The sequence below is a fragment of the Dasypus novemcinctus genome, chromosome 16 (assembly GCF_030445035.2).
Source record: "Dasypus novemcinctus isolate mDasNov1 chromosome 16, mDasNov1.1.hap2, whole genome shotgun sequence".
In the NCBI taxonomy this organism is placed as follows: Eukaryota; Metazoa; Chordata; class Mammalia; order Cingulata; family Dasypodidae; genus Dasypus; species Dasypus novemcinctus.
This window is the reverse complement of record NC_080688.1, coordinates 91,256,235-91,284,066: the sequence shown is the minus strand read 5'-3', so window position 1 is coordinate 91,284,066 and position 27,832 is coordinate 91,256,235. Positions and strand designations below refer to the sequence as shown.

General features: G+C 36.5%; 1 protein-coding gene and 1 non-coding gene across 2 annotated transcripts in view; one reads left to right on the top strand and one right to left on the bottom strand.

Annotated features, from left to right (window-relative positions):
* Positions 1–27,832, bottom strand: part of C16H18orf63 (chromosome 16 C18orf63 homolog) — a 59,835-nt gene that overhangs the window by 7,825 nt on the left and 24,178 nt on the right. Inside the window, exons 4-10 of the mRNA XM_058277894.2 lie at positions 23,184–23,295; positions 20,300–20,341; positions 18,252–18,328; positions 14,102–14,211; positions 13,149–13,245; positions 12,951–13,036; positions 11,564–11,747 (exon numbers count right to left, since the gene is read on the bottom strand). Coding sequence (XP_058133877.1) covers positions 11,564–11,747; positions 12,951–13,036; positions 13,149–13,245; positions 14,102–14,211; positions 18,252–18,328; positions 20,300–20,341; positions 23,184–23,295 — 708 coding nt within the window. The remainder of the gene's footprint in view (positions 1–11,563; positions 11,748–12,950; positions 13,037–13,148; positions 13,246–14,101; positions 14,212–18,251; positions 18,329–20,299; positions 20,342–23,183; positions 23,296–27,832) is intronic.
* Positions 24,836–24,942, top strand: LOC131273733 (U6 spliceosomal RNA). Its single transcript, XR_009181009.1, has one exon. It is a non-coding gene; the product is annotated as a U6 spliceosomal RNA (small nuclear RNA).

The window sequence follows — 27,832 nt, the reverse complement described above, 5'->3', positions numbered from 1 at the left end:
AATAGAAGGAAAATTCCTTGATATGATAAAAGGGATAATTGAAAAACCAACAGCCAACATTGTACTCAATGCGGAAAGGTTAAAAGCTATCCCTCTAAGACTGTGAACAAGACAAGGATATCTACTGTCACCATTGTTATGCAATATTGTGCTAGAAGTTCTACCCCAGAGCAATTAGACAAGAAAATAAAATTTAAAAATAAAAGGCATCTAAATAGGAAAAGAGGAAGTAAAATTCTCACTATTTGTGGATGACATGATCCTATATTTAGAAAATTCTGAAATGTCTATGACAAAGCTACTTGAGCTAATGAGTTCAGCAAAGTGACGACAGAACATCAACACACAAAAATCAGTTAATGTTTCTGTACACTAGTACTGAACAATCTGAGGAGGAAATAAAAAAAAAATTCCATTTACAAAAGCAACAAAAAGACTCAAATACCTAGGAATTAATTTAACCAAAGAAGTAAAGGATGTATATTCAGAAAACTACAAAACATTGCTAAAAGAAATCAATAAAGACCTAAACAAATGGAAAGATACTCTGTTCATGGATTGGAGACTAAAAATTGTGAAGCTGTGAATTCTACCCAAACTGATTTATAGATTCAATCCAATACCAATCAAAATTCCAACAGCCTACTGTACAGATAAGAAAGGCAATGCTCACATTTATTTAGTGGGGATAGTGCACCTGAATAGCCAAAAGCATTCTAAAAAAGAAGAGTGATATGGGAGGACTTTCACTGCCTGACCTTGATATGTTATAAAGCTACAGTGGTCAAAACAGCATGTTATAGGCATAAAGATAGACACATCAATCAGTGGAATTGAATTGAGAGTCCAGAAATAAACACTCACTTCTATGGCCAACTGGTTTTTGACAAAGCTACCAAGTCCATGTTAATGGGACAAAATGGTCTCTTCAATAAATGGTGCAGGGAGAACTGGATATCCATAACCAAAAGAATGAAAGCAGATCCCTATATCACTCCCTATACAAGAATCAACTCAAGACAGATCAAAGACCTAAATATAAATTCCATAAAACTACTAGAAGAAAATGTAAGGAAACATCTTCAAATCTTGTGGTAGGTGGTAATTTCTTGGATCTTACACCCAAAGTATGAGCAACAAAAGAAAAATAGATAAATGGGACCGCCTCAAACTTAAAAGATTTTTGCACTTCACAGGACTTTGTCAAAAGGGCAAAAAGAAGGAAGCAGATGTGGCTCAACTGATAGAGTATCTGCCTACCATACAGGAGGTCAGAGTTCGAACCCAGGGCCTCCTGGCTTGTGTGGTGTGCTGGCCCACGCGGAGTGCTGTTGTGCACAAGGAGTGCCATGCCATGCCATGCAGGGGTGTCCCCCATGTAGGGGAGCCCCACGCACAAGGAGTGCGGCCTGCAAGGAGAGTCGCCCCGCATGAAAAGTGCAGGCTGCCCAGGAGTGGCACCGCACACACAGAGAGCTGACGAAGCAAGATGACACAACAAAAAAGAGACACAGATTCCCGTGCTGCCTGACAAGAATGCAAGCAGGCACAGAAGAAAACACAGCAAAAGGACACAGAAAGCAGACAAAGGGGGGTAGGGAGGGGGCAGGAAGGGGAGAGAAATAAATAAAAATAAATCTTAAAAAGAAAAGGGTGAAAAGGCAGCCAACTCAATGGGAGAAAATACTGGGAAATCACATATCTGATAAAGGTGTAATATCCATGATATATAAAGAGATGCTACAACTCAACAATAAAAACATTAAAAAATGAACAAAAGACTTGAATAGACATTTGTCCAAAAAAGAAATACAAATGGCAAGAACACATGAAAAATGTTCAACATCACTAGCAATTAGGGAAATGCAAATCAAAGTTACAATGTGATATCATTTCATACCTCTTAGAATGGTCACTATTAAAAAGACAGAAAAATACAAGTGTTGAAGAGGATGTGGAAAAACAGGAACACTTATTCACTGTTGGTGGGAATGTAGGAATGTAGAATGGTACAGTCATAGTAGAGGACTGTTTGGCAGTTCCTAAGGAAGTTGAATACAGATTTTCCATGTGACCTGGAAATACCACTACTGGGAATATACCTAGAAGAACTAAGAGCAGTAACATGAACGGATATCTGTACACCAATGTTCATAAAGGTGTTATTCACAATTGCCAAAAGATGCAGACAACCCAGGTATCCATCAACTGATGAATGGAAACAAACTGTGGTGTATACACATGATGAAATATTATGTAGCTGTACATTGAAATGAAGTCATGAATCCATGGATGAACATGGAGGATATTACGTTGAGTGAAGCAAGCTAGATAGTAGTAAAGGATACATACTATATGATTATGCTGTTATGAACTAAATATATTGTGTAATCTCATGGAGTTAATAATTTGACTAAGGATCACTAGAAAACAGAATGAAATTAGAGAATGGAAATCTGAGGGTTAACTTCTGCAAATTTATAAAAAGGACGTGTGTTAATCTTTGGAAATGAATAGAAAAGGTGAAAGCACAACATAATGTTTATTACTAGCAAGCTATTATATGAGTATGACAGTGATTGATAGGGAAAGTCTAAGATTTTGTATATTACTAAAATGAAGGCTAAAAATGTAACATGGAACTGTATAGCATAGTAAAAGCTTATGTGAAATATGAATATGTATAATATTGCATATATAAGACTGTTTTTCTTCAGAACTAAACAAATGTATGTTAATGTTACAAGGTGTTAATATCAAATAAACATTAAACTGAGTGAAAGAAACCAGACACAAAATACTACATATTGTATGATTCATTTATATAAAAAGTAAATATAAATCAATTTATAAAGATGAAATTAGATTAGTGGTTATATAGGGCTGAGGAAGGATATAGGATTGAGAAGTGACTGCTAAGGGGTGTGTAGTTGTTCTTTTTGGAGTCATGAAATTGTTCTAAAATTTTTTGTGGTGATGAATGCACAACATTGTGATTATACTATAAGCCACTGATTACACACTTTGAATATATTGTATGGTGTGAGAATATATCACAATAGAATTGCTTTGAAAAAAGGAAATATACTAAGTGAAAGAAACTAAACAAAAGGTATTACATATTGATTCCATCTATACAAAATATACATAGATGAAGAAAAAGAAAAAAGAATAAAACAAAAAATATACATACAAATAAATTAGAGAGACAGAAATAGAATAGCAGCTCTATATGGAGAGGAAACAGAGAGAGACTGAGAGGTGATTATTAAGGGGTAGAGCTTATTTTGTTTTTCTATTATTGGAATGAAAATACTCTAATAATGATTGAAGTGATGAATGCACAACTATGTGATTATACCAAATACCACTGATTGTACATTTTAGATGGATTGTATGCTTTATTAATATATATCTATAAAAATGACTAAGGAAAAGAAATGAATGACTCCCTATAACCCTCCATCGCCCCACTCTGTGTAATGGATATGGTAGATTGGTGGTTATAGTGGGTTGAATTGTGTCCTCCAGAAAATTTGTTCAAGTCCTAAACTGTGGTATGTGTAAATACGACCTTATTTGGAAATAGGGTCTTTGCAGATATAATTAAGTTAAGGATCTGAAAATGAGATCACATTGGATTTAGGATGGGCCTAAATTCAATGACTGGTGCCCTTCATTATAAAAGAAAGGAGAGGGAGATGTGAAACAGAGGGGAGAAGGCCATGTGAAGATGGAGGTAGAGAATGGAGTTGTGCTGCCACAAGCCAAGGAACACTAGGAGCCATTGGAAGACAGACAAGGCAAGGAATGAGTCTCCCTTAGACAGTTCAGAAATGGCGTGACCCTATCAACATCTTGATGTTGAACTTAGGGCCTACAGAACTATGAAAGAACACATTGCTATGGTTTTAAGATACCAAGTGTGTGTTAGTTTTTTTGCAGCAGCCCTAGGGAACTAATACAGTGTTCAATATCCATTTCTCTCTCATCCCAGTGTTCTTCCTGTACTTGAGCCCAGAAGTCTAAAATAGACATTTTCCAGATACCTTTGCAGCTAGAGTTCAGGATGTAACTTAAGACCAGTCAAAAAGATGCACTCATATGACATTTGAAAGGAGGAAGTAAAGTAAACCCACATTTCTGTTGTTTTTGCAGAAAAGTTTAAATATTAATGTCCGGGGTTTTAGTAACAGGCCAATTGTCCACCTACTAGCCTCACAGGTGTCCAGAATCAGAGCTTAGGCCATCCATTCCCTCAATGTGGAGCATACTAAGCACAACATTCCCAATGTACTTCACTACCCAGCTCCTACACCCTCACCTTAGTGAGTTTTCCCCTCTATATGCTATCATGGGAAGAAAGACAATTCTTAAATTTGACTGAAATTCTACCTTAAAGAAACGTTCTGTCAAAAGTGACAAAGTCACCTTGAAGTGGCCAGGTTGAATTTTTCCATTTGATGAAAAAAAGGTTTCATAAACTGTAGTAACTTTTAAACAATATACCTACTACTTGAGATACCGAGAGAAAAACCATAGGCATATATTGACCTAAGAATAAATTACTTGTATGTTGACAAAACTTTTCTAGATTCTGTATTGAAATGTGTTTATAGTCACACCCTGCCTTTAGCCTCTGTCTCTCCAAAACGTACATACGATGAAAATAATTTCCAGGAGCTTGCTGTGCCCCGTAGTTGTTGATGTATTATTTATATATTCTTTCAATTTTTCAAATACAATAAATAGCCCAAAGGGGGGAAACCTCTGGTTTATATTCAAAATTTATAAAAAGATACAAAAAGGACCTATGTAAGCAGATGAGATCATAAATAATTCACAGGTATTACATATGCTTAAGTGGTTAACAAAACCAAAGCTTTGTGAAGTCATAACCTAACAAATAACATATGCTTCACAACATCATCATTATTGTAATGATAATGACATCTAAATAGATGTCACTGGCATATGTAGGTTGACTTACTTTCTAGACTTTTACATACAATTTATATACATGTCTACACTAACATAAAATTATAGAGGAAAACAAAAAGCTTTTATTTATGTTTAGATATGAATGGATAGCTAATGGTGGCCTGGAATTAATGATTAAATAAACCTCAAATGAAACCAAAATGATTGATCAAATGTGTTTTATCTATTAAAATTTGGTTCTGTGCATTATAACACCTGAGAGTTTTTCTTGCTTAAAAGTTGAACCAGAATTCAATTAAGCCTAGATATAGTCACAGGTTTACAGGAAATACAGGATATAGAATATGCTTACTTGAAATGATATGAGGGAAGCAGACTTGGCCCAGTGGATAGGGCATCCGTCTACCAAATGGGAGGTACATGTTTCAAACCCCAGGCCTCCTTGACCCATGTGGAGCTGGCCCACGCGCAGCGCTGATGCGCGCAAGGAGTGCCATGCCACGCAGGGGTGCCCCCACATAGGGGAGCCCCACGTGCAAGGAGTGTGCCCTGTAAGGAGAGCAGCTCAGCGCAACAAAAGTGCAGACTGCCCAGGAATGGCACCACACACACAGAGAGCTGACACAACAAGATGACACAACAAAAAGAAACACAGATTCCTGTGCTGCTGACAACAAACAGAAGCAGACAAAAGAAGCACACGCAGCAAATGGACACAGAGAACAGACAACTGGGGCGGGGGGGAAGGGGAGAGAAATTTTTTAAAAAATGAAATGATATGGTAACACAAAGGAACAATTGGTCAAATTAAGAATATGGAGGCGGTGGACTTGGCCCAGTGGTTAGGGCATCCGTCTACCACATGGGAGGTCCGTGGTTCAAACCCTGGGCCTCCTTGACCCGTGTAGAGCTGGCCCACGCACAGTGCTGATGCGCGCAAGGAGAGCCGTGCCACGTAGGGGTGTCCCCCGCGTAAGGGGAGCCCCACGCGCAAGGAGTGTGCCCAGTAAGGAGAGCCGCCCAGTGCAAAAAGAAAGTGCAGCCTGCCCAGGAATGGTGCCACACACACGGAGAGCTGACACAACAAGATGACGCAACAAAAAGAGACACAGATTCCCATGCCGCTGACAACAGAAGCGGACAAAGAAGATGCAGCAAATAGACACAGAAAACAGACAACCAGGGTGAGGGGGGGCGGAAGGGGAGAGAAATAAATAAAAAATAAAAGAATATGGAACATTCTCCAGGGCAAATGATCCAGTTTTATCAGCAAATAACTGGCATAAGTAAAAGGAGCGTATGGGGAAGGGGAGAAATGTTATAGGAGAGACCTAAGGCACCTAACAAAATGAAATTATGCGGACCTTGTTTTTATTCTGATTTAAACAAAACTCATAAAAATATATCTTTGAGATAAACAAGGAAATTGGAATATGAGCTGGTATTAGATAATATTACGGAAGTATTGTGAATTCTGTTAGGTGAACACTGAAATGTTTACAGATGAAATAACATTATATCTGGAATTTGTTTTAAAATATTGTTTATCCTCCACCCAAAAGTATGTGTCAATGGAGCTGGATGATAGGAACCTGAAAGTCCATTATACTAATCTCTCCATCAGGTAACTTTGGAAATTTCCATAAGTTAAAAACAACAACAACAACAACAAAAACACACCTAGGCAACACATTCCTGCTGCATATTTAATTCTAAAAAATCTTATCCAGTAGTATGCTCTATCTATTTTTTACTTTTTAAATTTATACTTTTTAATACTGCATTAATCTTCAAACAACATGTGGTCTAGTAATAATAGTAACTAACATTTATTTAGAGCTAAGTACAAGGAACCATTCTATAAAGATTCAATGCGGAACAGCAGAATATACCTGTCTACATATAATAACATGACTTCGGGAAGCTGTTTGACCTAATGTAAGGGGGAAATGGAAAGGAGAAATGAGATTATAAGGCTGTGAGTCTCTAAAAAAGAGTCTGGAGGTTGTCAGAAGGAATACCCCTATGTACAACTGAACAGAGTCTAAGAGACAGATAAGGTAGATACAACCCCAGGTATTGGTTCTTTTGAGGGATAAAGAGACCCACGGGTTCCATGGTCATGGCAGAAGGGGTTCACTGCCATGACAGATAGCCCTTCTTTGGAGCTGGTGTTTCTGCATGATGGAATTGGACTCAGAGGGGATCTCTTTTCACAAGACTTGCATGCTACTTTATTGGAATTGTAGTCGGTGCTGGGTTTAAGATATATGTAGGGGATTTGAATCTCTGGACTGATAATATGACACCCAGGCCCAGAGCCTCAACAGACTTCAGCTCCTACACTTTGATTTATAGGACTTACTCCACTCAGCTAACATGGAGTTGAAGAAGGTCAACCACCACAACATGGAGCCTAGAGTGTCTACAACTGGAAGCGGGAGGAGTGCATCCAGTACCCATATGGAATCTAAGCCCTCACTTGACATAGATGTGCAATGGACACAACCAATCCAATGTCCACAGAGAAAATGTGGAATGGGTGTGGGAACGGTAGCCATGGTGGCTGCTGGGTGTGGGGAACGGGAGGAAGAGATGAGATGTGGAGGCGTTTTCGGGGCGTGGAGTTGTCCTGGATAGTGCTTCACGGACAATTACGGGACATTATAGATCCCCCCAGGGCCCACTGGATGGAACGTGAGAGAGTCTGGGCTATGATGTGGACCATTGACTATGGGGTGCAGTGATGCTCAGAGATGAACTTACCAGGTGCAATGGATGTGTCATGATGATGGGAGAGAGTGTTGCTGTGGAGGGAGTGGGGGGCAGGGGCGGTGGGGTTGAATGGGACCTCATATTTTTCATAATGTAATTTAAAAAATAATAATAAATTAAAAAAAAAAAAAGGAACCATTCTAATTTAATTTTAATCCTAAAAAACCTTAAGAACTACATGCTGAGAAGGATGTGGAAGTGCGCCATCTAGACCTCCCTTCACAGAAGGATTTGCTGCCCTCGTTGCTGGAAGTGCTACCAGTAAATAGGCTTCAGGTGCCAGTCCCTTTAGGGATTGCCTCCATGACAGAGTGCCACCTTGCCCAAGGACTTGCCTTTCTCAGGGCTGCCCAAATCCAATAACTGATCAAAGACGGGTACGAAGGCCTGGCTATTTTGGCCAATGCAGAACAATTATGATGGGCCATTTTAGCCTGAGAGCTCCTCATAAGGTTGGCCAATATAATTGGTCGATGCTTCGCCACCTGACTTCTCTCCTTACCTAATCTTGCTTCTTTTTCCCCATTCTATAGGTTGATTCCAAGGGCAGTACCTAATAAAGCTCCCTTACCCTAGACTCCATTTCACAGTCAGTCTCATAGAGAACCCAATCTGTGACAAATAAAATTAATACTAACACCAAGCAAAAGCAGGTTCTTTTCTCCCAATGTCTTTAAAGCCAGTTCCTGAGATACTAGGGTTTCAAAGAAAGAGTTTTATTGGTTTCACAAGGGATGGAGCACAGTGGCCTTCTGGCCCAAAACTGTCTCCCTGATCTTCTGAAATTCTATTATTTTATAACATTGGGGTGCTAATGAACAACTGGTGTGGAGCTGAACATAGGTTCCTTCCTTCATAGACATTAAGAGGTTGAATAGGACTGATGGGGGTAGGGTAGCGAACCAGGGTCAGTCACAAGGATTTGGAATAGGGGTATAGAGAACAAAGGTCAATTTTAAGGTCTTTTATATGGATATTAAATACTGGTGGGTGGAATGTTTACCATCCCAATAGTAAACATATACAAGGGTGAGTTCAATCTAGAATTACTATCACAATAGTAAGCATACACAAAGGTAAGGTTACGTCTAGAGTAACCATAAATAGGGGTGGGACCACTCTAGCCAGCTTCATGTTATTTTGCTATTTTATAATATAAAAGCTTCTATATAATGACAGAGTCATCATAATTGTTAATTCTTAACCCTGGGTTACTACCATCACCTGCCACTTTACAAATGAGCAAACCGAGGAAGAGGGAGATCAAATAACTTGCTCAAGATTACATGTATTAAAAGTGGGCTCAAATCTAGGCAGCCTGTTTCCAGAGCCTGAGTTCTTAACCACAAATCTAATTGTTTCCAGTTATGGGTCTAAGAATCTAAATGTGTAGGTTTGAATTCTAATCCTGCAATGTATTTAACTGTATGGTTTTGTTTAAATTATTTGAACACTCTGAGCTTTAGGCTCCTCTTCTGCAAAATAGAGGAAACATTTTTTTTTTTATCCCAAGAGTCTGTTTTGATGATTAAATGAGATAGTACACATAAAAGCAACTGGAACACAAAAGGCACTCATTAACATACTCATTAGCAGGATAAATTCTTATTGTGAAGGTTCCAATAGTCAGGAACAATACAAAAGCCAGAATTTCCAATTAATTGTTATTTTATATTTACAACACAAATACAAGTATTTCTAATATAGCCATTGGCTGGGAAATATTAAATACTCAATAAATATATGCAATAAAAATGCACAATGTAATGCTACATCTTCTTCCAAATCCCTCAGAGTTAGACTCTGCCAACAACTAAACTTTAAAAAATGTTGTCTGGGCACCATGTTATGATTCATTATAATAATGATGTCCAGTAGTATTTGTCCACCCACACTCCATTCTTAAGGAAACGGCATTACCATAGCCCCTGATGTCTAGGTTGCCAAGTTTCTGTACAATCCTTTCCCTACCTCCCCCAACCACTTGTATAAGGCATTGGCCCTGACTCAAGGATACCAAATTCATGTGCTAGCTAGTGGCAAATGTGGCCTGGCCTGTAAAAATGAACTGGGCTTATAAGATGTTGGCTATGATTGATGATTATAAAGAGAATGAAACAATTAGCATGGCAGCAAAAGCTAAAAGACTGTCATGAAGTAGAGTTTGGGCTATAACAAGCTAATGTCATTGTGAAAGCTGAAAGCATTGGAGCAGGAGAAACTACAAGGAAAGAGGGCATGAGTAGGTCAAGAAAGGAGATTGAAAATATGGTACAGCAATGCAGGAAGAGAGAGACTAAACAGTCCATCTGAATGCCATCTACAGTTATCTTGGTTCCTGATGGTTTTCCAAATACAGGTCCAGTATAAGTGCATCTCTATAGAGCAAAACAAAACAAAACAAAACACTCTTTATTACTGCTGTAAAGTGAAAGGCTCCCTTTTCCAAGAAAGCAAACAAGTTTATCTGTTAGTCAATGCATAAAAGCTTATATATAGGAAAAAAAAATCTATAAATCTTAATGGGATATAGAAGCTTTTTCTAGAATGACTCATGGAGTATGATGATAAAGCAACTTTAGTCTCCCACTATTCCTTTAAAATTTATTTAGTCAAAGGAGTTCTTTTTCTGCCTCTGGCTGAAAACTGAGGTAGTCCCAGGATTCTTCTTATCAATTTTAGGTTAAAAAAAAAAATTCTACCTGCACTTTAAGTCACAAGTATAGTCTTAACTAGTTAATTGTCCAGTCATGCATAAAAATAAAAAAGTTCAATTTACCAGGATAATTAACAATTCTAATTCCAATTTACATTTATCTAATATTCTGGTCTTAGAATACATAAAGTAGAAACTGAAAGTAGGAGAAATAGATAACTTTACAATCACATTAGATTAGAACACACTTCTCTCAGCAACTGATAGATGACATGTACTTAAGCCAGAAATACATAAGAAAAAGGTGACTGAAAAATTCTCATATGTTTGGAAATTAAGAAACACATTTCTGAATAACTCATGGACCAAATGAGAAATCATAATGAATATTTGAAAATATTTTTAGCGAAATGATAAACAGAACATTTAAAAATATCATTCATAACATTCAAATATCTAGGAATAAATCAAATAGAAGAGGCCTAAGACTTCTCTAGATATAAAATTATAAAATATTATTGAGAAAAATTAAAGAGGATATATTAAATGAGGAGATAAAAATACCATATTCATGGATTGTAAGACTCAATTCCAGGCTCCATGTGTGTATGTGTGTGTGTATATAACTTGACAAGTTAAAACTAAATGTGTATGGAAATGCAAGCTTCAAGAGTAGCCAATATACTTTACCAGAGGTCAAAACACTTCTAAAATTTAATATTACAACACTATTTATAATAAATATAAAGTTTAAAATTATTTAGAAGAATTCAGAAACTGTGATATTAGTGCAAGGGTAAACAAAAAGACTGGAAGAAAACAATAGGGAGTCCAGGAACACTACCACACATATAAAGACACTTGATTTATGACAAAGGTGATAAGTATTGGGGAAAGCATGGTATTTTCAATAAATATTGCTTGGATAATTGGATATACATATTAAAAAAGAAATTTGACTCCCCATGCCACAACATACCAAAATAAATTCCAAGGGGATTATAGGCCTAAATATAAAGAGAAAAACAATAAATCTTTTATAAGATGGTAGTACCTTCTAGGGTACAGAAATATTTTTTAAACAGGATGCACAAAGTACCAACCATAAAGTAAAAGCCTGATAATTTTGATTAGCAGAGTAAGATTGGTGGATGGTATGTCTTGGAGAAGACAGAACAAGAACTTTCTTACCTGTAAATAAGGTTTAGTCAGTTCTTGAGTGTAGTAGCATGGTTTATTTGTCATCCTGATGGAAAACCCACATATATGAGGGAGTTTGGATTTCAAAACTGAAAGGAAACTTTTCAACACACCTTCCAAATCTACCCTTGGAAAGAACTGTATGGGCTGGCTTCTGATGCAACTGAGAGGGTATCTGAACAATGTTAAAGAACAATATAAAATATATTTCATATACCGGAGACAGCAAATTTTTCAAGTAAGTATTAAAATAGCAACTTTTAAAAAGGTACACAAAAGTAAATCCCAGCTCTTTTTAATACTGCTTATTCTATATTATCGAGAGCTAAAAAGCACGTTTTCTCACAGGGATCTTAATTCCTCCTATTTTAACACACTTACAATCAAGACAACTCATTGTATCCCTATGCCTTTCTAAATGAACTGGCAACTTAAGATGTTCCAAAAAAAACCAATTTATAAAGAAAGCACTAATAAGTTTATAGACTATCATAAAAATATAAGTTTATGGTAAACAAGTTACATTTCTAAAAGTAGAAAAAAATTTGGCACAGAGAAATAACATACATAGATTGCATTCAAGCTCCAAAAGAAATAATTTGAGAAAAGCTATTACTTTTCCAATGAAAAATATTCTGAAGACTTGAAATAAGGTCTTGTCAACTAATGAAAGGGAACAACTAGTAATATGTCAATCTCAACTTCACTATTATGATTTAGGATACGAAATGTAAATACAGAAAGAAAAAACCATGGCTCTTCCTTCTTCTATTTTAAATTCCAGTTTGTCAGAACATAAAAACTGAGAGAAAAGAATGATTAAATCATTACTAATACTTAAGAGTTTCACCTTAGCATTTGTGTGGCTTTTTTTTGAGTGGTTAGATTTTTAAAAATAAAGTATGAGTTTCTTAAATCACACAGTAAGTGAAACAAAATTTTCTAAATTTTGCCTGTAAAATTAAATAATCTTCCAAAAAGAAAAATATTTGCCAAGTCCTTTAATTCAGCACTCTAAATAATATGCAAAATGCCACTGGAGGGAGTGCTTGGCTAAGGAGAACCCTATGATTGTTTTCTCACTTTCTACTAGGAAACATGTAAACGTTCTATCTACTCTAAAGTTTCTTTTGCTGTCTAAATTGTTGAAATAATGTTTATGGGAAAAAAATAATCCCTACTAAGCTAATCCACAAATAAAAATGTGGAATACTCCTGAGCAAAATAAAAAACACTCATGCAGATATAAAAAAAGTAGAGGGAAAGTAGTTTTAGATTTAGAGACGGTTGAAAATGTTAAAATCAAGGATTGGAGACAAGACTAGACAGTAAGTGTGGGCAGGGGGGGGTCTGTTTTAACTGGTTGTGTAAAGGATACGTGAAGACCCTTTCTCCTATCATTCTGAAGTAGATGCTGCAGTATATTTTAGTAGTTCCACAATCCTCTGGAAGTTTATAGCCATACTGAAAATTAAGCACATAGTTTAAATCATCTTAAGAGAAACCTTAAATCTATATCAAACTACATGAAACAAATCAAATAACTTCTAATGTAATATGTATTTCTATTTCTTACCAGGTCATCCCAGTGCATCTGGAAATCTTCATATGAATGAAAAGGACAGTCAGAAGGTATGTTATGAAGAATATTTATAATCTGTCCCATTTTCATACTATGAAAATAAGAGTTAATAAAAATATGAGCCATGCTTGAATACAGTTTGGTAAGTTTATGTGATTGAGAAATGGTGCTCATAAAGATTTAGCAACTATCCCACTATCTATACATAAGTAATAAACTAATCATTGTGTCCAGTTTCAAACACAAATTTATTAAGTTGAATAATTGGAATTGTTAGGGAAAACTAAATTGAATTGGTGTAAACATGTGCCAATTATAAACACAAAATAATAACTAAAAAAATATTGTGACACAAAGTTATCCCTGGTAATTGTTAGATTTTAGGTAAGCCTGGTGAGAAATGAATGAACCAGTTAAATCTATGTTCCCTAACTACCTCTTTCCTGCTTCAATAATTAAATTATTACGTGAATGCTGCTAATTAGTTAGCTATTTTCCCTAAGCAGGTTAAAATTGCATCCCAAAAGTCATATTTATATTAATAACAAATCTTTTTTCCCCTGAAAATAGTACAAACTTAAAACATAGTTCATCTTAAATTATCATGATTCATTAATTATTAAACACAAGTTTATAAGGTTTTTTGTTACTTATATAGTTGCCATTTCATAATGAGAAATCTAGAAATTTTTACTTTTGTAAAACAAATAAATCTAATAAATCGAATCTACTATTTAAATGCGTAATAAATTAGTAATTTAATAAAGGAAATCAATGACTTCTGTAAGTATGACGATATTGTTTCGATATTTTTTTGGTCTTCTTTAAGTTATAATTTGATTCAGCAATTTGTCTAATTGCATATGTTCATCAATGTTAGGGAAGTAAAATAGGAGGAAGCTGCAGTATTTTGACCCCACCCTAGATACCTCAAATTGAAATCTTACCTTGGTAAAACATAGCACCAGTTGCTTAAAATGGAATGTGTCTCAATGACAGCATTCTTGTTAGTATCAAATTCCTTTATAATTCTCTCAGAAATATCAAATTCTCTTAGCTTTATGTGGAGAAGTAAGATTTTTAATGCATCAAAATAATTTAGCAAGGAAAAAGAAACAAAAAATACTTAGGTGTTGTACATACACACAGAGTCAGTTAAAGCAATTTCAAAGCTTAAGTAACACTGTATCACTAATAACCACATTACATGATGTGATCAATTTTCAGCTCATCCTATTTTTCCTCTATAAATTATTCAAGTACTTCAAGCTTTCTCTTATCCCCCAAACCAACACTCCTATTTTATACTTATTTCAACTGTTTTTCAGTTTCTTTGATTATGTTCATTTATAGGAAGTAGAGTCCCTTCCAAAGGGATTTTGTGAGAATATTTTGTAAGAATAGCGTCTTAATCCAAATCTATTTTTTTTTTTTTGAGTGAAGGATGAGTAAAGGGTTATATTTCTACCTCATCTTTTGGAGGGGAGGAGGAAAGAGCCAATGTTCCCATTCTTCTTTCATAGCCCTTTCCACCTCCTGGAACTCTTTCTTCTCTGTTCCTCATGTACCCTCCCTTTAGGGCGTTTAGGCTTAGGGGTGGCTGAGAACAGTTTGCCATTTACAGTTTGCTCACCCTGGGAAGTCTTGCTGGAAGGAATTTTCTAACAGTAAATCAAAGATACAAAAAGACTTCAAGCAAGGTAAAAAATTAAATAATAATGGGAAAGGACACCAGATTAAGATCAGGGAGGATGGTTCATTAACCCTCACCCCTTTTTTTAAACCTATCACCATAGCATCTTTTGGGACTCAATGCTCTAACCTCACAGCCTATTACTTTTCAAGGAATTCCAGCATCAGCTAAACTGACAACTTTTTATTGCCTGGAGAAGTCATAAGCATTTTAACTATTCATCTACTTAAAACATTGCCTCCCCACCCCTCTGATTTATATGTGCCCCACCAATAAGAGATTTGCAGGCCTAAATATGGACCTCTCTCAATGTCCAGTGACAGCTGCTTCTCTGAATCCCTAGAGCATTCACTACGACTAATGGTAATGGGAGGAGGGCTGTGCAGGGAAGAATAGAAAAATACAAATGCACTAAGAGGAAGGTAACATGTGTGGAAGATGTTGCAAGGACACTCAAAGTGAATGATATATACTGCCCTGAGCACAAGAGATAAATCTTGTGCTGTGACATACTGCCCTTAAGATGTAAACTGCCTAAGCTGTGATAATAAAGGGAGGTTAGAGTGATAACTACGAACATCAGAAAAGACTGTCAGGAAGTAGAAAGAATAGACAATTTCAGTAAAAATAGAACCAAAAGTTTAATTCAGAGGAGGTAGGCATCAGTTTCAAATGTTAGCAGCTTATGGGTTTTCACATAAACCTACTTAAATAGTTTGACTTTATATCCTTCTGGGTATTTTCTACACGGTTCAAAACTCAAGCCAACTACTACAAGTATCTCCATGGTTCTAACAGTTATTGTCTATATTGGTTTTTCTCAACACAGATTATTCTAAAAAATGGCAAGCTACCTAACTGCCTACCAGACACCCCAAGAGACTGTAAAGCCCTAGAACCAAGATGTATATATTTACTTAACAAACATTTATAAAGTATCCTTAGATAAACAAAGCCATTATGATAGGCTGGAATTCAAGAAATATTACTTCTACCTCATAATGTCAATCAAAATTATTTAGGCTTTATTTTCTCCAGGTAAGGTTGAGTTAGAGGAGATATTTAAATTGGGGTCTTTTATTTTAGAAAGAGAACTCTTGTTGACATTGCAGGGGAAGAATTAAAGAATAAGGTCAATAGGAAATTATTTCATTAGTCCAGCAAGAGAAGGGAGTTTTCATTAGAGCAATGGAAATGGGGAGGAGAGAGTAGATTTGAGACTGAGGCAGACTGTAAAGACTAACAGTATAGGAAGTGAGAAAAAGGAAGAGCCATAGATGACTACAAAACTTTGGTAACTCATTGGCTCTTGATGCCTGCAACCCAAAGGGTAGTCACAAAGCTAAACCCTTGATAAAAGGAAAATTCAATCCAATTATCTGAGTCCCTATGGAGATACAAAGATGAATATGGCAGGACTTAAGACTCTTAAAGAGATTACAATTTAGAGGAACACAGATATGAAACAGATTCTTACGGTAGCCAGATTGTGAAAAATGTCATTTCAAAAATGTTTAAGTAAAAGTAAGTCAGAGAAACTGATCATTGTAATTTATGAAATCAATTTAATTTAATGAGCATTTATTGAATATATAATGTTGAGTAGAGTTGAGGAGAGGAAATCACCTTCCTCATCTCTAATGTTTCCTTCCATGTCAGGCGAGTTCTAACACCTATTCCTGGTTTCTCTCTGCCCCCTCATTTGGGGGCAGACAGGATGATTTATCTGGCTAGAAAAATTGGATGAATTAACAGGCATGCTTGGCTCAACTACTTCCTCCTCCTCTTGGAAGCTGGCTTTCTGGCAAAGAGTAGTATTCTGCTGTTTCTCTAATTTCCCAAGGAAGGGCTGTGGTTTCCCACTACTGCCATTCATGGGGTGGGAGAGGTGTTAAATATTCCTAGGTCTAGGGTTCAGATAAGCCACAGTCTCCAGTAGCTGTCTCTCCTTTTTGTAATAAATATTGTGACCATATATCCCAATTCATGCATCCATATAACTAGCATCCCATCAGGTTAGTAATCCCTTTCAATCTCAAGTGTACCACTGTGGCCAATAAACTACATTCCCATCCTAGTAATAAAGGTGGTGTTTTCATCTCCATATGACTTACTACTCTTTACCAATCCTTAAACTGGCTCAAAACTCAAGTGTGGAAAATAAAAGTACTGTCTGCAGAAAACTCAAAGAGGATAAGACACAGTATCAGTCCTTAAGGAGCTTTTTCTAAAGCATATTGGTAGTATAAAAATGAATATATTTCTAAAAATACAAATAAGTAACTGAAAATGGTTCAAAATAGTATGAGGGTTTAAAACAGGGTAGGAGATTACACTGGGTTTGGGAACTTTAGGACGGTTCCTCATTAGCCCAGGATATTTATACCATGCTATCCATTACAGTTATTTATATACAGGTCAGCTTCCTTCCTAGCTTATATAATTCTTCAGGGCAGGAAAGATCTTATTCATCTTTTACCTGTTCATTGCCTCAACATGCCAGGTATCAAAAAAATTAGTTAGAGAGAAATAAATTAATGGAGGAGATAGTATTTGAGCTAATCTTTAAAGGATGAGTAGGATGACAGAGCAATACAGAGGGGGCATTCCAAGCTCAGGAAGTCATTGGTCCTTTGCCTAAGCCAGGGTTCTCAATCTCAGCACTCCTGACACTTCCGGCTGGATAATTCTTTGTTGGGGAGGCTGTCCTGTGCACTGCAGGAAGCAAATCCTTGGCCCCTCCCACTAGATGCCAGTAGCAAACTCCTTCAGTCCCAGTTATGACAACCAAAAATGTCTTCAGACATTGCTAAATACATCATGGGGAGCAAAATCACTCTTCCTCCTCCCCGTTGTACACCCCATTGAGAACCACTGGGCTAGGAGAAGGAAAATAACATTTACTGAGTGACCTTTAACGTTTAAGTCCCTATGCTAGGTGCTTCGGGAATTAGCAAAATAAAAGACATATCTTTCTATTACAAAGGCAGAAAGTGTTACGTGTAAAAAAGTAGATGCAAAAAGTGATATCAGAATGTTGATGAGGGGGAGGTTACATGTAGTATGAGCTGACACAGTTCATTTAATATTTGGAGGCAAAAGCAGCAGCAAGAGGTGGGTGCTGGAGCAGGGCAGGTTTGTGAAGAGTCTTGACTGCCACCTAAAAATATTTTTGAGCAAGGGAATAATAAGGTCTATGTAAAATCGAAATAATGATGTTTTCTTTGGGTAAACAAAATTTGAACAATATAAATATAGCAAGCATTTCATAATATAGGTTCTGATAATAAAACAACCTTCCCATCCCAACATTTTTGTTAAAAATTCAAACCTAATAGCATGCAAGAAATAATCATAAAAATATAGAAAATGTAGAAAAGCAAGGTGTAGAAATCAAATAGTACCTCAGGTGGTGGTAGTCTAATTGTGCAAGCCTCTACACTCAGACAAACTTGGGTTTCTGTTACATTGATATCTAATACTGGAAAGAAAATATTAAATGTGAATTATCTGGAATTATTATTCTATCCTATAAATTAAGTATTTTAGTAACAAAATTAATTTGAGTCAGAAACTAAGGAAAGAGAATATTTTTTCACACATGGCACAATTAAAATAATCACCATATAATATTTGACAGTGTGTAGCTGAGATACATAAAAGAAAAAAGCATGAACCCACACCAATATGTATTTATGGTGGTGGGGCCAAAATAAAAAAAGTGAGACATCACACAGGTAAGAAGAAAAAGCCAAGAAACAAGTCTGCCATGCAGTATATGTCAAATTCGGGGACTGTCCTCGTCACAAATCCAGAGAGTTATCCCAACATGCTTTTGACTAGAGTAGTCCTTTAAATAACAAACGCCCTCAAATATACTGACAGATATTTTCCAGATCTCCTTGAATCCTGGGCCTTCTCCTTTGCTTTTTCATAATTAAAAGTACTTCTAACAAGTTACAATAGTGGTTACCTTGTGGGGGATGGTGGCATCTGGAAGAAAGAATGAGTGGTATTCCAGGGTACTGGTAATATTATGTTTCTTGATCTAAGAACTGGTTATAATAATGTTTAGTTTGTGAAAATTCAATGAGCCATACACTAACAATTAGTGTGTTTTTTGGTAGTATATTACACTTCAATAAAAGTGAAAAAAAAAAATCTAAGACGGAAGTGACTATGAAGAATTTTGCTTTCCTAAACAGTATCTTTAAAATATGACACCTGTAGTCTCATGATAGCCACTGGAAATGAAACTAAATTTACTTTTTATTTTTTTATCTTTTTTAAAGATTTATTCATTTATTTATTTTTCTCCCCTTCCCCCCACCTCCCACCCCGGTTGTCTGTTCTCTGTGTCTATTTGCTGTGTCTTCTTCTTTGTCTATTTCTGTTGTCAGCGGCACTGGGAATCTGTTTTTCTTTTTGCTGCGTCATCTTGTGTCAGCTCTCCGTGTGTGCGGCACCATTCCTGGGCAGGCTGCACTTTCTTTTGCGCTCTCCTTACAGGGCACACTCCTTGTGTGTGGGGCTCCCCTATATGGGGAACACCCTGGTGTGGCACGCGCACTCCTTGCGCGCATCAGGACTGCACATGGGCCAGTTCCACATGGGTCAAGGAGGCCTGGGGTTTGAACTGCAAACCTCCCACGTGGTAGACGGATGCCCTAACCACTGGGCCAAGTCCGCCGCCTGAAACTAAATTTAATCCAGAGCTTTCATCCAGAGCTACAGCACAGTGATGGCCACTGTACATCTTAAATATAAAATTAATGCAAGGAAGGAAAATAGGTTTCATCCAGAAAACCAACTCACATCAAACAACTGTGGATTATAAGATCCTGACAATTCAGGATCTTAAGACTAGGCTTGAATGGTGGGGAAAACTACCATGATTAATTAATTATGTCTACTATGGGTTCAGGATTTCCACATACCTGCTATCTGGAACTACTATTTGGGAAAATGCCTTCAATGCATCCATACATATCATTTAAAAGTAAGACTAGACCCTATCATAAACTGTACACTGTTTTGGACCATCTGTATCCCTTTAGACAATTATTTTTCAAAGGGTAAAAGAATCGTGTTCTCATAAAAATGAAGCTTTATCAACAACGGTACTGAAGAATTGTTTAAATGATTCTGGAAACTATAAAAATGCCTACAGAATTTAACTCCTTTATAGTCTTAATTTTTAGGAAGAGAGAATCAAAGTATAGGTTCTTTTTCCCAATTAAGATGAGTGAAGTTTTGCTCAGAGAGGTGTAATATATATTTTGAACCACAAGTGATTTCCCAGATGGAAATTCTAATGATGATATATTTGATTAAATTCTGATATGACCTAACCATCAAGGATATAACAATCCAAACATCTATAACATTGTTTTATAACAACTGTTAATTATATTAATACTTTTTATTTATTTTCATATAAGTTTTTACTTACCAACAGCATTTTGCTTTCCCATCTGAGAAAGAAAGTCGCTTCCTTTAAAAATTCATAGGATATACCATGTTATTATAACTTATAAACCATGCTTGACAAATGTAACTATGTAATTATCAAAACTTAAGAAAAATGCTTTAAAATGAAGTAGTCATCAAAGGAATATCTGATGATAGCTCCAGGAAGAATATAATCAGCCAAAAATATCTATTCAGTTAGAAGGGCAGAAATAGTTCCACCCTCAAATATTTATCTCCTACTATAAAATACTTAGACAATGGTCAGATCTCAACTGAATGAGAATATGACTAAGATAGAACTTACAATGGCTTTTTCTCCTTTATGGATTTAAGAAGGTATAGATTAACATGATAGGCTTATATGCTAGTATGTGGGGAGGGGAGTTATTATTCATAATTAGTATTAATGTGAATACATCGATAAGGAAAAGAAAAACATTAATGATAGAACATAGGGAAATTATGGGTCAGAAATTAAAATCAGGTCAGAAAAAGAATATATTTTCTCATTCATTTTCAAAATTATGCTCATCAGATATAAGTTTAGTTAAGCTTCCAAAATGAATAAAGGGGACTACAGCAACTACCCTGTAGTTTCCTAACTGTACCACCTGAGGAGTTAACTTCAGTATTCCTCTGGTGACACTTAGTAGCCTCTGAAGGATATTTAAGTGTCTCCACCACCACAGAGCTCATGGTAGTTTGGGGACCAAGAAACCTAGACTAGCAGCTGCTTACACAGTAATCTTCTGGTCACAGAACCCTGGGAAACCATCAGGTTCTGGCAATGTGACAAACTAGAAATTCTGAGGACCACCCCACACACACTGGAAACACCTAGATCCTGATTAAGAACAACTACATGCTTTTTAATCCATTGCTGGCTTTGCCCTCCAAGGGCAAAAACCAAACCAAACCAAACAAAAAACAGTAAACAAATAAAAACCCAAAAACTCAGGCTAACTTTGGGGCACATGTCAATAAGGTGACAGAATCTGGAGACAGATGTGTCTACAGTAGTAAAGTAGGGAAACTATATCTGAAGATATTTGCAGCACATATAATCTACAAGAAATTATTTTCTGGTATATATAAAGAACCTCAATAAATCAAAAGCAAACAGAAAAAGACAATCCAATGGAAAAATGGAGAAACATATGGACAGGTAGGAAAACAAAATGAATAGAGAAAACACAAATTATTCATAAACAGCAGAAAAGATGAGTAATCAGGGAAATACAAATTAACAGTATAATTAAATGTTCTTGACAAAACTGGCAAAAATGAAGACTTTCGATATCAAGTGTTGGTAAGGCTATGGAGCTATAAAAACTTTCACACACTGCTAAAGAGTGGTATAACTTTCTAAAGTAATTCGATATTATCTTGTAAAGTTAAACACATGCATTACCTACAACTTGGCAAGTACAATGCCAAGAATAAATACTAAAACAGCATTTCTGAAATCAATTTAATGGGTCATGTCCATATTTTTTTAGTGAAATAGTTAAATAGGATAGGCTATAATAGAATGGAACAAAATGGTATAGAGAGTGAAACCTATCCCCCCACCCTACTCCCTTCACAGACCAGCACCACCCAACCCAACAGCGCTACTGACATGCTCATCCACCGCACAGCTACCTCCTTCCATAATCATAGATTTTGCCCATATGGGCACTGGCTCACAACCCTCTACTCCCTTTCTGTCTCCTGTAAACCTATTAAATTATGTGGGAAAGAGTTTAAACTATAATGTAAACTATAATCCACAGTTAAAGGCAATGCTCAACTAAGTGTTCATCAATTGTAACAAATGTACCACACTAATGAAGGATGTTGTTAACATGGGAAAGTGTGGGAGGGGGAGAAAGGGAATTCCCTACACTTTTTATGCAACATTTATGTAATCTAAGTATCTTTTTTTAAAAAAATTTTAAGTAGATTTTAAAAAATGGTAGAGAACAGAAGAGAACAACTCAGATAAATTGACAGATAAATTGGAATATCTTTTAAGTAGTGAAGGCAAATATTGTTCCTGGGAATTTTTATTTCATTTATATGTGTGCACACATATGTGCAGGAAGTGCTTATTCTAGGTTAGTGGTGAATTCTGTTTCACACTGAAAGCCACTGCTTAGGAACTCTTGCACATGTAAACCATACATATGGCCAAAAATGAACACAAAACTAATTACTTTGTATCACTAATAAATACACATGCACATAAACACACTCATGTACATGTATTGCCAATAACAGGAGAGTGCATAAATATATAACATTATATTTGCACAATGGAATATTACACAGCAGCAAGAATGAATTATCTATAGAAAACTCATCACAGATGAATTCTAGAAGTATAGTTGAAAGAAAAAACCAACTCACAGAAGATTACATATAGTTTGACATTCATTTAAAAAGATAAAAAAATGAGCAAAACTAAAATACTATATTTAAGGGTACATACACATAAGATTAAACTATTTGTTAAAAAATCAATGGATAAACATAAAATTCAGGATAGCCTTGAAGTTCAATAATATTGGCAAATTGTATTCTTTATATTATAATGCTTCAAAACTTATATTCAGAAGTATAAAAAATATTATATAATTAAAAGTATAAAATAGTATATAATTAAATTTTAATAAGAAACATCAGCAGGTCTCTGGACAAAATCCTAAAATAAGATGACGTTTATATTGTTGGGAACTTGTTTAAAAATGCTTGGTTGTAGTTATACTTAAAGAACTATACCATTAAAATGATACATCTTGAAATTAAAACAACAACAACAGATAAACATCATAGAATTAATTTAGTTCAGAAAGCCTCATGATTGAAAGAGATAAAGTTACCTTGCACCAAGAGATGGCCAGTTTTGTTCCAGGCTGGAGCAAGTCTAGCTGTGAGTGAATATGAAAGGCAGTTTTGAAGAATTACAGGAATTACTCTTTGTGGAGTCTCAGCCTAAATATATTTAAGAGAAAAATATGGGAAATTTAAAGCAAATAGTATGTCCTTATCAACTCATAAAATGTCTACATATTCAGATCACCACATTTGGAATGTTAATTATAGTCATAGTTATAGCTAATCTATCTGGTTCTACAGTTAAAGAAGTGTGAAAAGATATTCACTTTGAATCCATGGCTACTCCATGCTCTAATGGTCAAATTCTACCTGTCTGCCCTGGCCCAATAAGGCTAAACCTATGGAGTTCCTGTACCAAGAACCTTAAACTTTGCTTTGTATTCTGCTCCATATAGAGGGAACTAGACCAGAACTATCTTCTAATATTTTTCACGATTGTTCACTCTATTTCAACATCAGAAAATATTTAAATACTTACATGGGAACAGAGCACACATGCAACTAGTAGAATAGTTCTACTTACACAGAATTAATTTTTTAAAAATCAGGACTTTTGCTTCTGACCAATTAGAAGCAATAGGGGCCAGATTAACCCCTTTGCCTGAAATGACTAAAAAAATTTGGAAAGATTATATGAAACAATGGTTCATAAGACACTGGACATCAGGCAATGAAGAAGAGTGATCCCTGAAATACAGGAAACAAAAAACATGAGCCCATGCCTACCCCAGCCTGCTTAGGCTGCAGTGCAGCGAGGGGAGATTCAGGAAGAACCTGATGCTCTCCCTGAGTTGAAGAGAAGAGCTGCGAGTCAAGGGAGTCAAGGAAGCTAGAATTTTCAGGACAGAGTACTGGAAATGAGGGAGCTGCACAGAGAACAAGACTGAAGATGAGCAGAGAGTCCCCTTCGAGTATTCAGCTGAATACTGACTGGTATACACATGTGAAGAAATTACCTAAGGCTGGGAAAGAACCACCTGAAAGGACTGGAAGGAACACTCCTCAGAACTCACACAGGGCAGAGAATAGTCCCTGTTCCACCGGCCAGAGTGGAAAAAACAAAACACAAAACTCTTAATTCATTGGGTAGAATATTCAGAAGGGTTTTTGCCTTAGTATTTGGGCAAAAATGAACCCTAGACTAAATCCTATTCTGGTTCTGCCTAACAAAGTTTAAAAGCAGGATCCAAAGGGATCAAATTGTTTCCAAGTAACTTAGTCACATGTGGGAACAAAGTTTACAAAAGAATTTAGTACCCAACAAATAAAATTCACAATGTCTGGAAAAGGATACAAAATTACCAGGCATGCAATAAAGCAGAAAGATAGAATGTATAATGAGGAGAAAAATCAATCAAATCTCAGAAGGATACAGATGTTCAAATTAGCACACAAGGGCATTAAACACAGTTATTATAACTACATTCCATAAATTCTGTAAGTTGAGACAATGAAGATATAAAATGAAATTAAATTTCTAGAGATGAAAACTAGAATGTGAGAGATGAAAAATACACCAGATTAAGATTAGCAGCAGATCAGACATTGTAGAAGAAAAGATTAATGAACTTGGGGAAGATAGCCATAGAAACTATTCAAATAAAACACAGAAAAGAGAACTAAAAAAGAAGAAAACGTACTTGCTTTGGCAGCACATATACTAAAACTGGAACGATATAGAGAAGATTAGCATGGCCCCTGTGCAAGGATGACATGCAAATTCATGAAGCATTCCATAATTAAAAAGAAAAAATAAGAAAAGGGAGCAGATGCAGCTCAAGTAGTTGAGGGCCTGCTTCTCATTATAAGGTCCCAGGTTCAATCCCTAGTACCTCCTAAAAAACAAAACAAACTAAAAGAAGAAAGGAGGAGGAGGAGAAGGAGGAGGAAGAAGAGGTCAAGAACTGTGAAAGATCTGAGACTTTACTCGAAAGCCTGACAGTTTCACGGATTCTGGGACCCCTGAGTCACAAAGGCCTCAATTAGTCACAGAACATCAAACAGCCCGAGATTCATGTTGGAATCTGTTTCCTTTGACCCCTAGTTCCATGAGAGTGACATGGAGCAGATCCAGATGGATGCTGCCTGTGCAGTGGTTTGCCTTATAACCACAGAACCCCAAAATTAGGAAACCCAAATCATTTATAATGGGCTGCAAGTAAGTCTGACAAATCTTTTCCCCAGAGGGAGCCATTATCTTTTTTTATACTGGACAGAAAACAAACTTGCCCTCTTCTCTGGAGGGAGATAAAGGCTGTTCACTACAGGAAACATCCTTGAAAAAGTGGTCCAAAAGAAAAGGTGGTCACTGCTTCTGTTCAGAAGACAGACAGAAAATTGAGAGATCTATGGAGACTTGTCCCCCCAATATTATTCACTCCTCATTTCTACACTGTTTGGTTCTAGTGAATTTTTCCCAGGAAACATACAATTTGTCCTAAGTTCTCTAGAAACAATAGAATTAAATCAGAAATAAATAACAGAAAGATCCCTGAAAAATCCCCAAATATTTGGAAACTCTGTAACACCACTTCTAACTAACCCAAAGATAAAAAAAGAAACAAAATGGGAGTTAGAAAGTATTTTGAGTTGAATGAAAATCATAACACATATCAGAATTTGTAGGATGCCACTAAAGCAGTACTTAGGGAGAAATTTAAACCACTATATGTCTTTTTATTAGACAATTTCTCAAATCAAGGACCTCAGCTTTCATCTTAAGAAACTAGAAAAAGAGGAGCAAACTAAACTCAAAGTAAGCAGAAGAAAGGAAATAATAGACATCATAATGAAAATTAACAGCTCTATATCTAATAAAGAACTTGAAATTTTAGTTATAAGCCTTCCCACAAGGAAACCCCAGCCCCAGATGGCTTTATGGTGAATTCTACCAAACATTTAAGGAAGAAAAAATAAAAATTCTATGTTTTGTGAGTTCACAACTTCTGTAATAAAAATACATTTAAAAAAATTCAGTACATGCTCTTCCAAAAACTTGAAGACAGGAATCTTTCTACTACAATATAAGATTACTGAGGGCAGGAACTTTATCTGGTTCACAACTTTATCTCCAACACAAAGTAAAGCACTAAGTATATAACTGGTCTTCAATAAATAATCTGTTGGCTATGATTACTATTATATAAAAAGTATGCATATAAAGAATAATAGAGCATAATCATAAAGGATTAATGGGAAAGGAAGGTAAATGAAGCTGAAAGGTCATAAATAACAAAGTATTCAGGGACTGTAAGACTGGCGAGGGGTACAAAACAAATGTACTTAGTAGGAAAGAGGAACTGGGAAAAGTAGAAAAAGATTAAGACTATAAACAGAAAGATTTTAAATATTTTGGAGTCAGGACACCTTGCAGTGATGAAGCCAAAGGTGTAAATTAAAAGGCTGGAAGAAAATACAGCAAAAAGTAAGTGTATAATTTTATTAGTGTATAATATTTCTTTTTTTCTTATTGCCTTATTTTTGTATAATTTTAATGTACATATAAAATGATGGTATTTTTATAAATATTCTTTTATCAAATCAATCCTGAAATATTCTTATGCTCAGAAAATAACAATCTTGATCTTAGAATTCACCTTAAAAATCACATTGTATCTACTTACTCTTTAATTGTGCATATATACACAATTGTGCATGTATTGTGCATATATAGTTTAGAAAGAGGACAATACAATTTTGTACTATGCATAAATACATTAATAAGACTTAAAATTCTTTAGTAGCAGGCCAGTAAGATAGCTAAGGGTAGGATCATACTATCTGATTCTGCTGGGTAATTTAATGAAAGATGACAGAAAACTACAATTAGCTTTAGACTAGTAACTTGTTCTTCAGAACTTTTTCCACCACTGTTGCTGCATCCCTTCCCCCAGCCTTTGTTATCTCCTTCCTCCAGCCGCTGCTGTCCTTCCCGCCAGTCCCGCCCACGTTGCCAAGATATAATCTGCCTTCTTCCCTGGCTACTGCCTACCTCATAGCCGCCTGCACAACTCCGCCTATCCACTACCGCCCCGTAGTTAACCCGCCCCAGCTCCTGCCCCTCCCTCTACCCAACCCTATATAACCAAGTGTATTTCCGCAATAAAGCAGACTTGTTCCTGCGCTCAGGCTGTCTCCGTGGTTTTTACCGCACGTCCCCCACGCCTGGAGAACCTAGGCCTACGCGCTGGCCTAGGGGCTTCCCGCCGAGCCGTGGAAGGCTGCCCGGACCTCGTGGGCCGCTAATCACTGCCAGCGAGCCCACACTTGGGGGCTCGTCCGGGATCCTTTCCTTCCACCGCCTTACGGCCCCTGTTGTCTGCTGTTGCTGCTATCTACTGGCGACCATTTCAGCTCTCCAGGTAGGGACCCCGTCGCCGTCTTTTCTTCTCCCACTATGGGCACCTCCCTCTCTTCACACCATACCCCTCAGGTTCGGCTTTTAGCCGCCCTGCTTGATACCAATGGGGTTCGCGTTTCCCTGAAACAGCTCCAAAAATATTGGGACTTACTACTCCCCTTCAATCCGTGGCTCGCCACCTGCCAGCTCTGGAGCCCGGACACGTACTCACGGCTAATAGATCGAGTTACCTCTGCCATAGAGCATGAAAGGCGGTCTTTTCCGCCCGGCCTG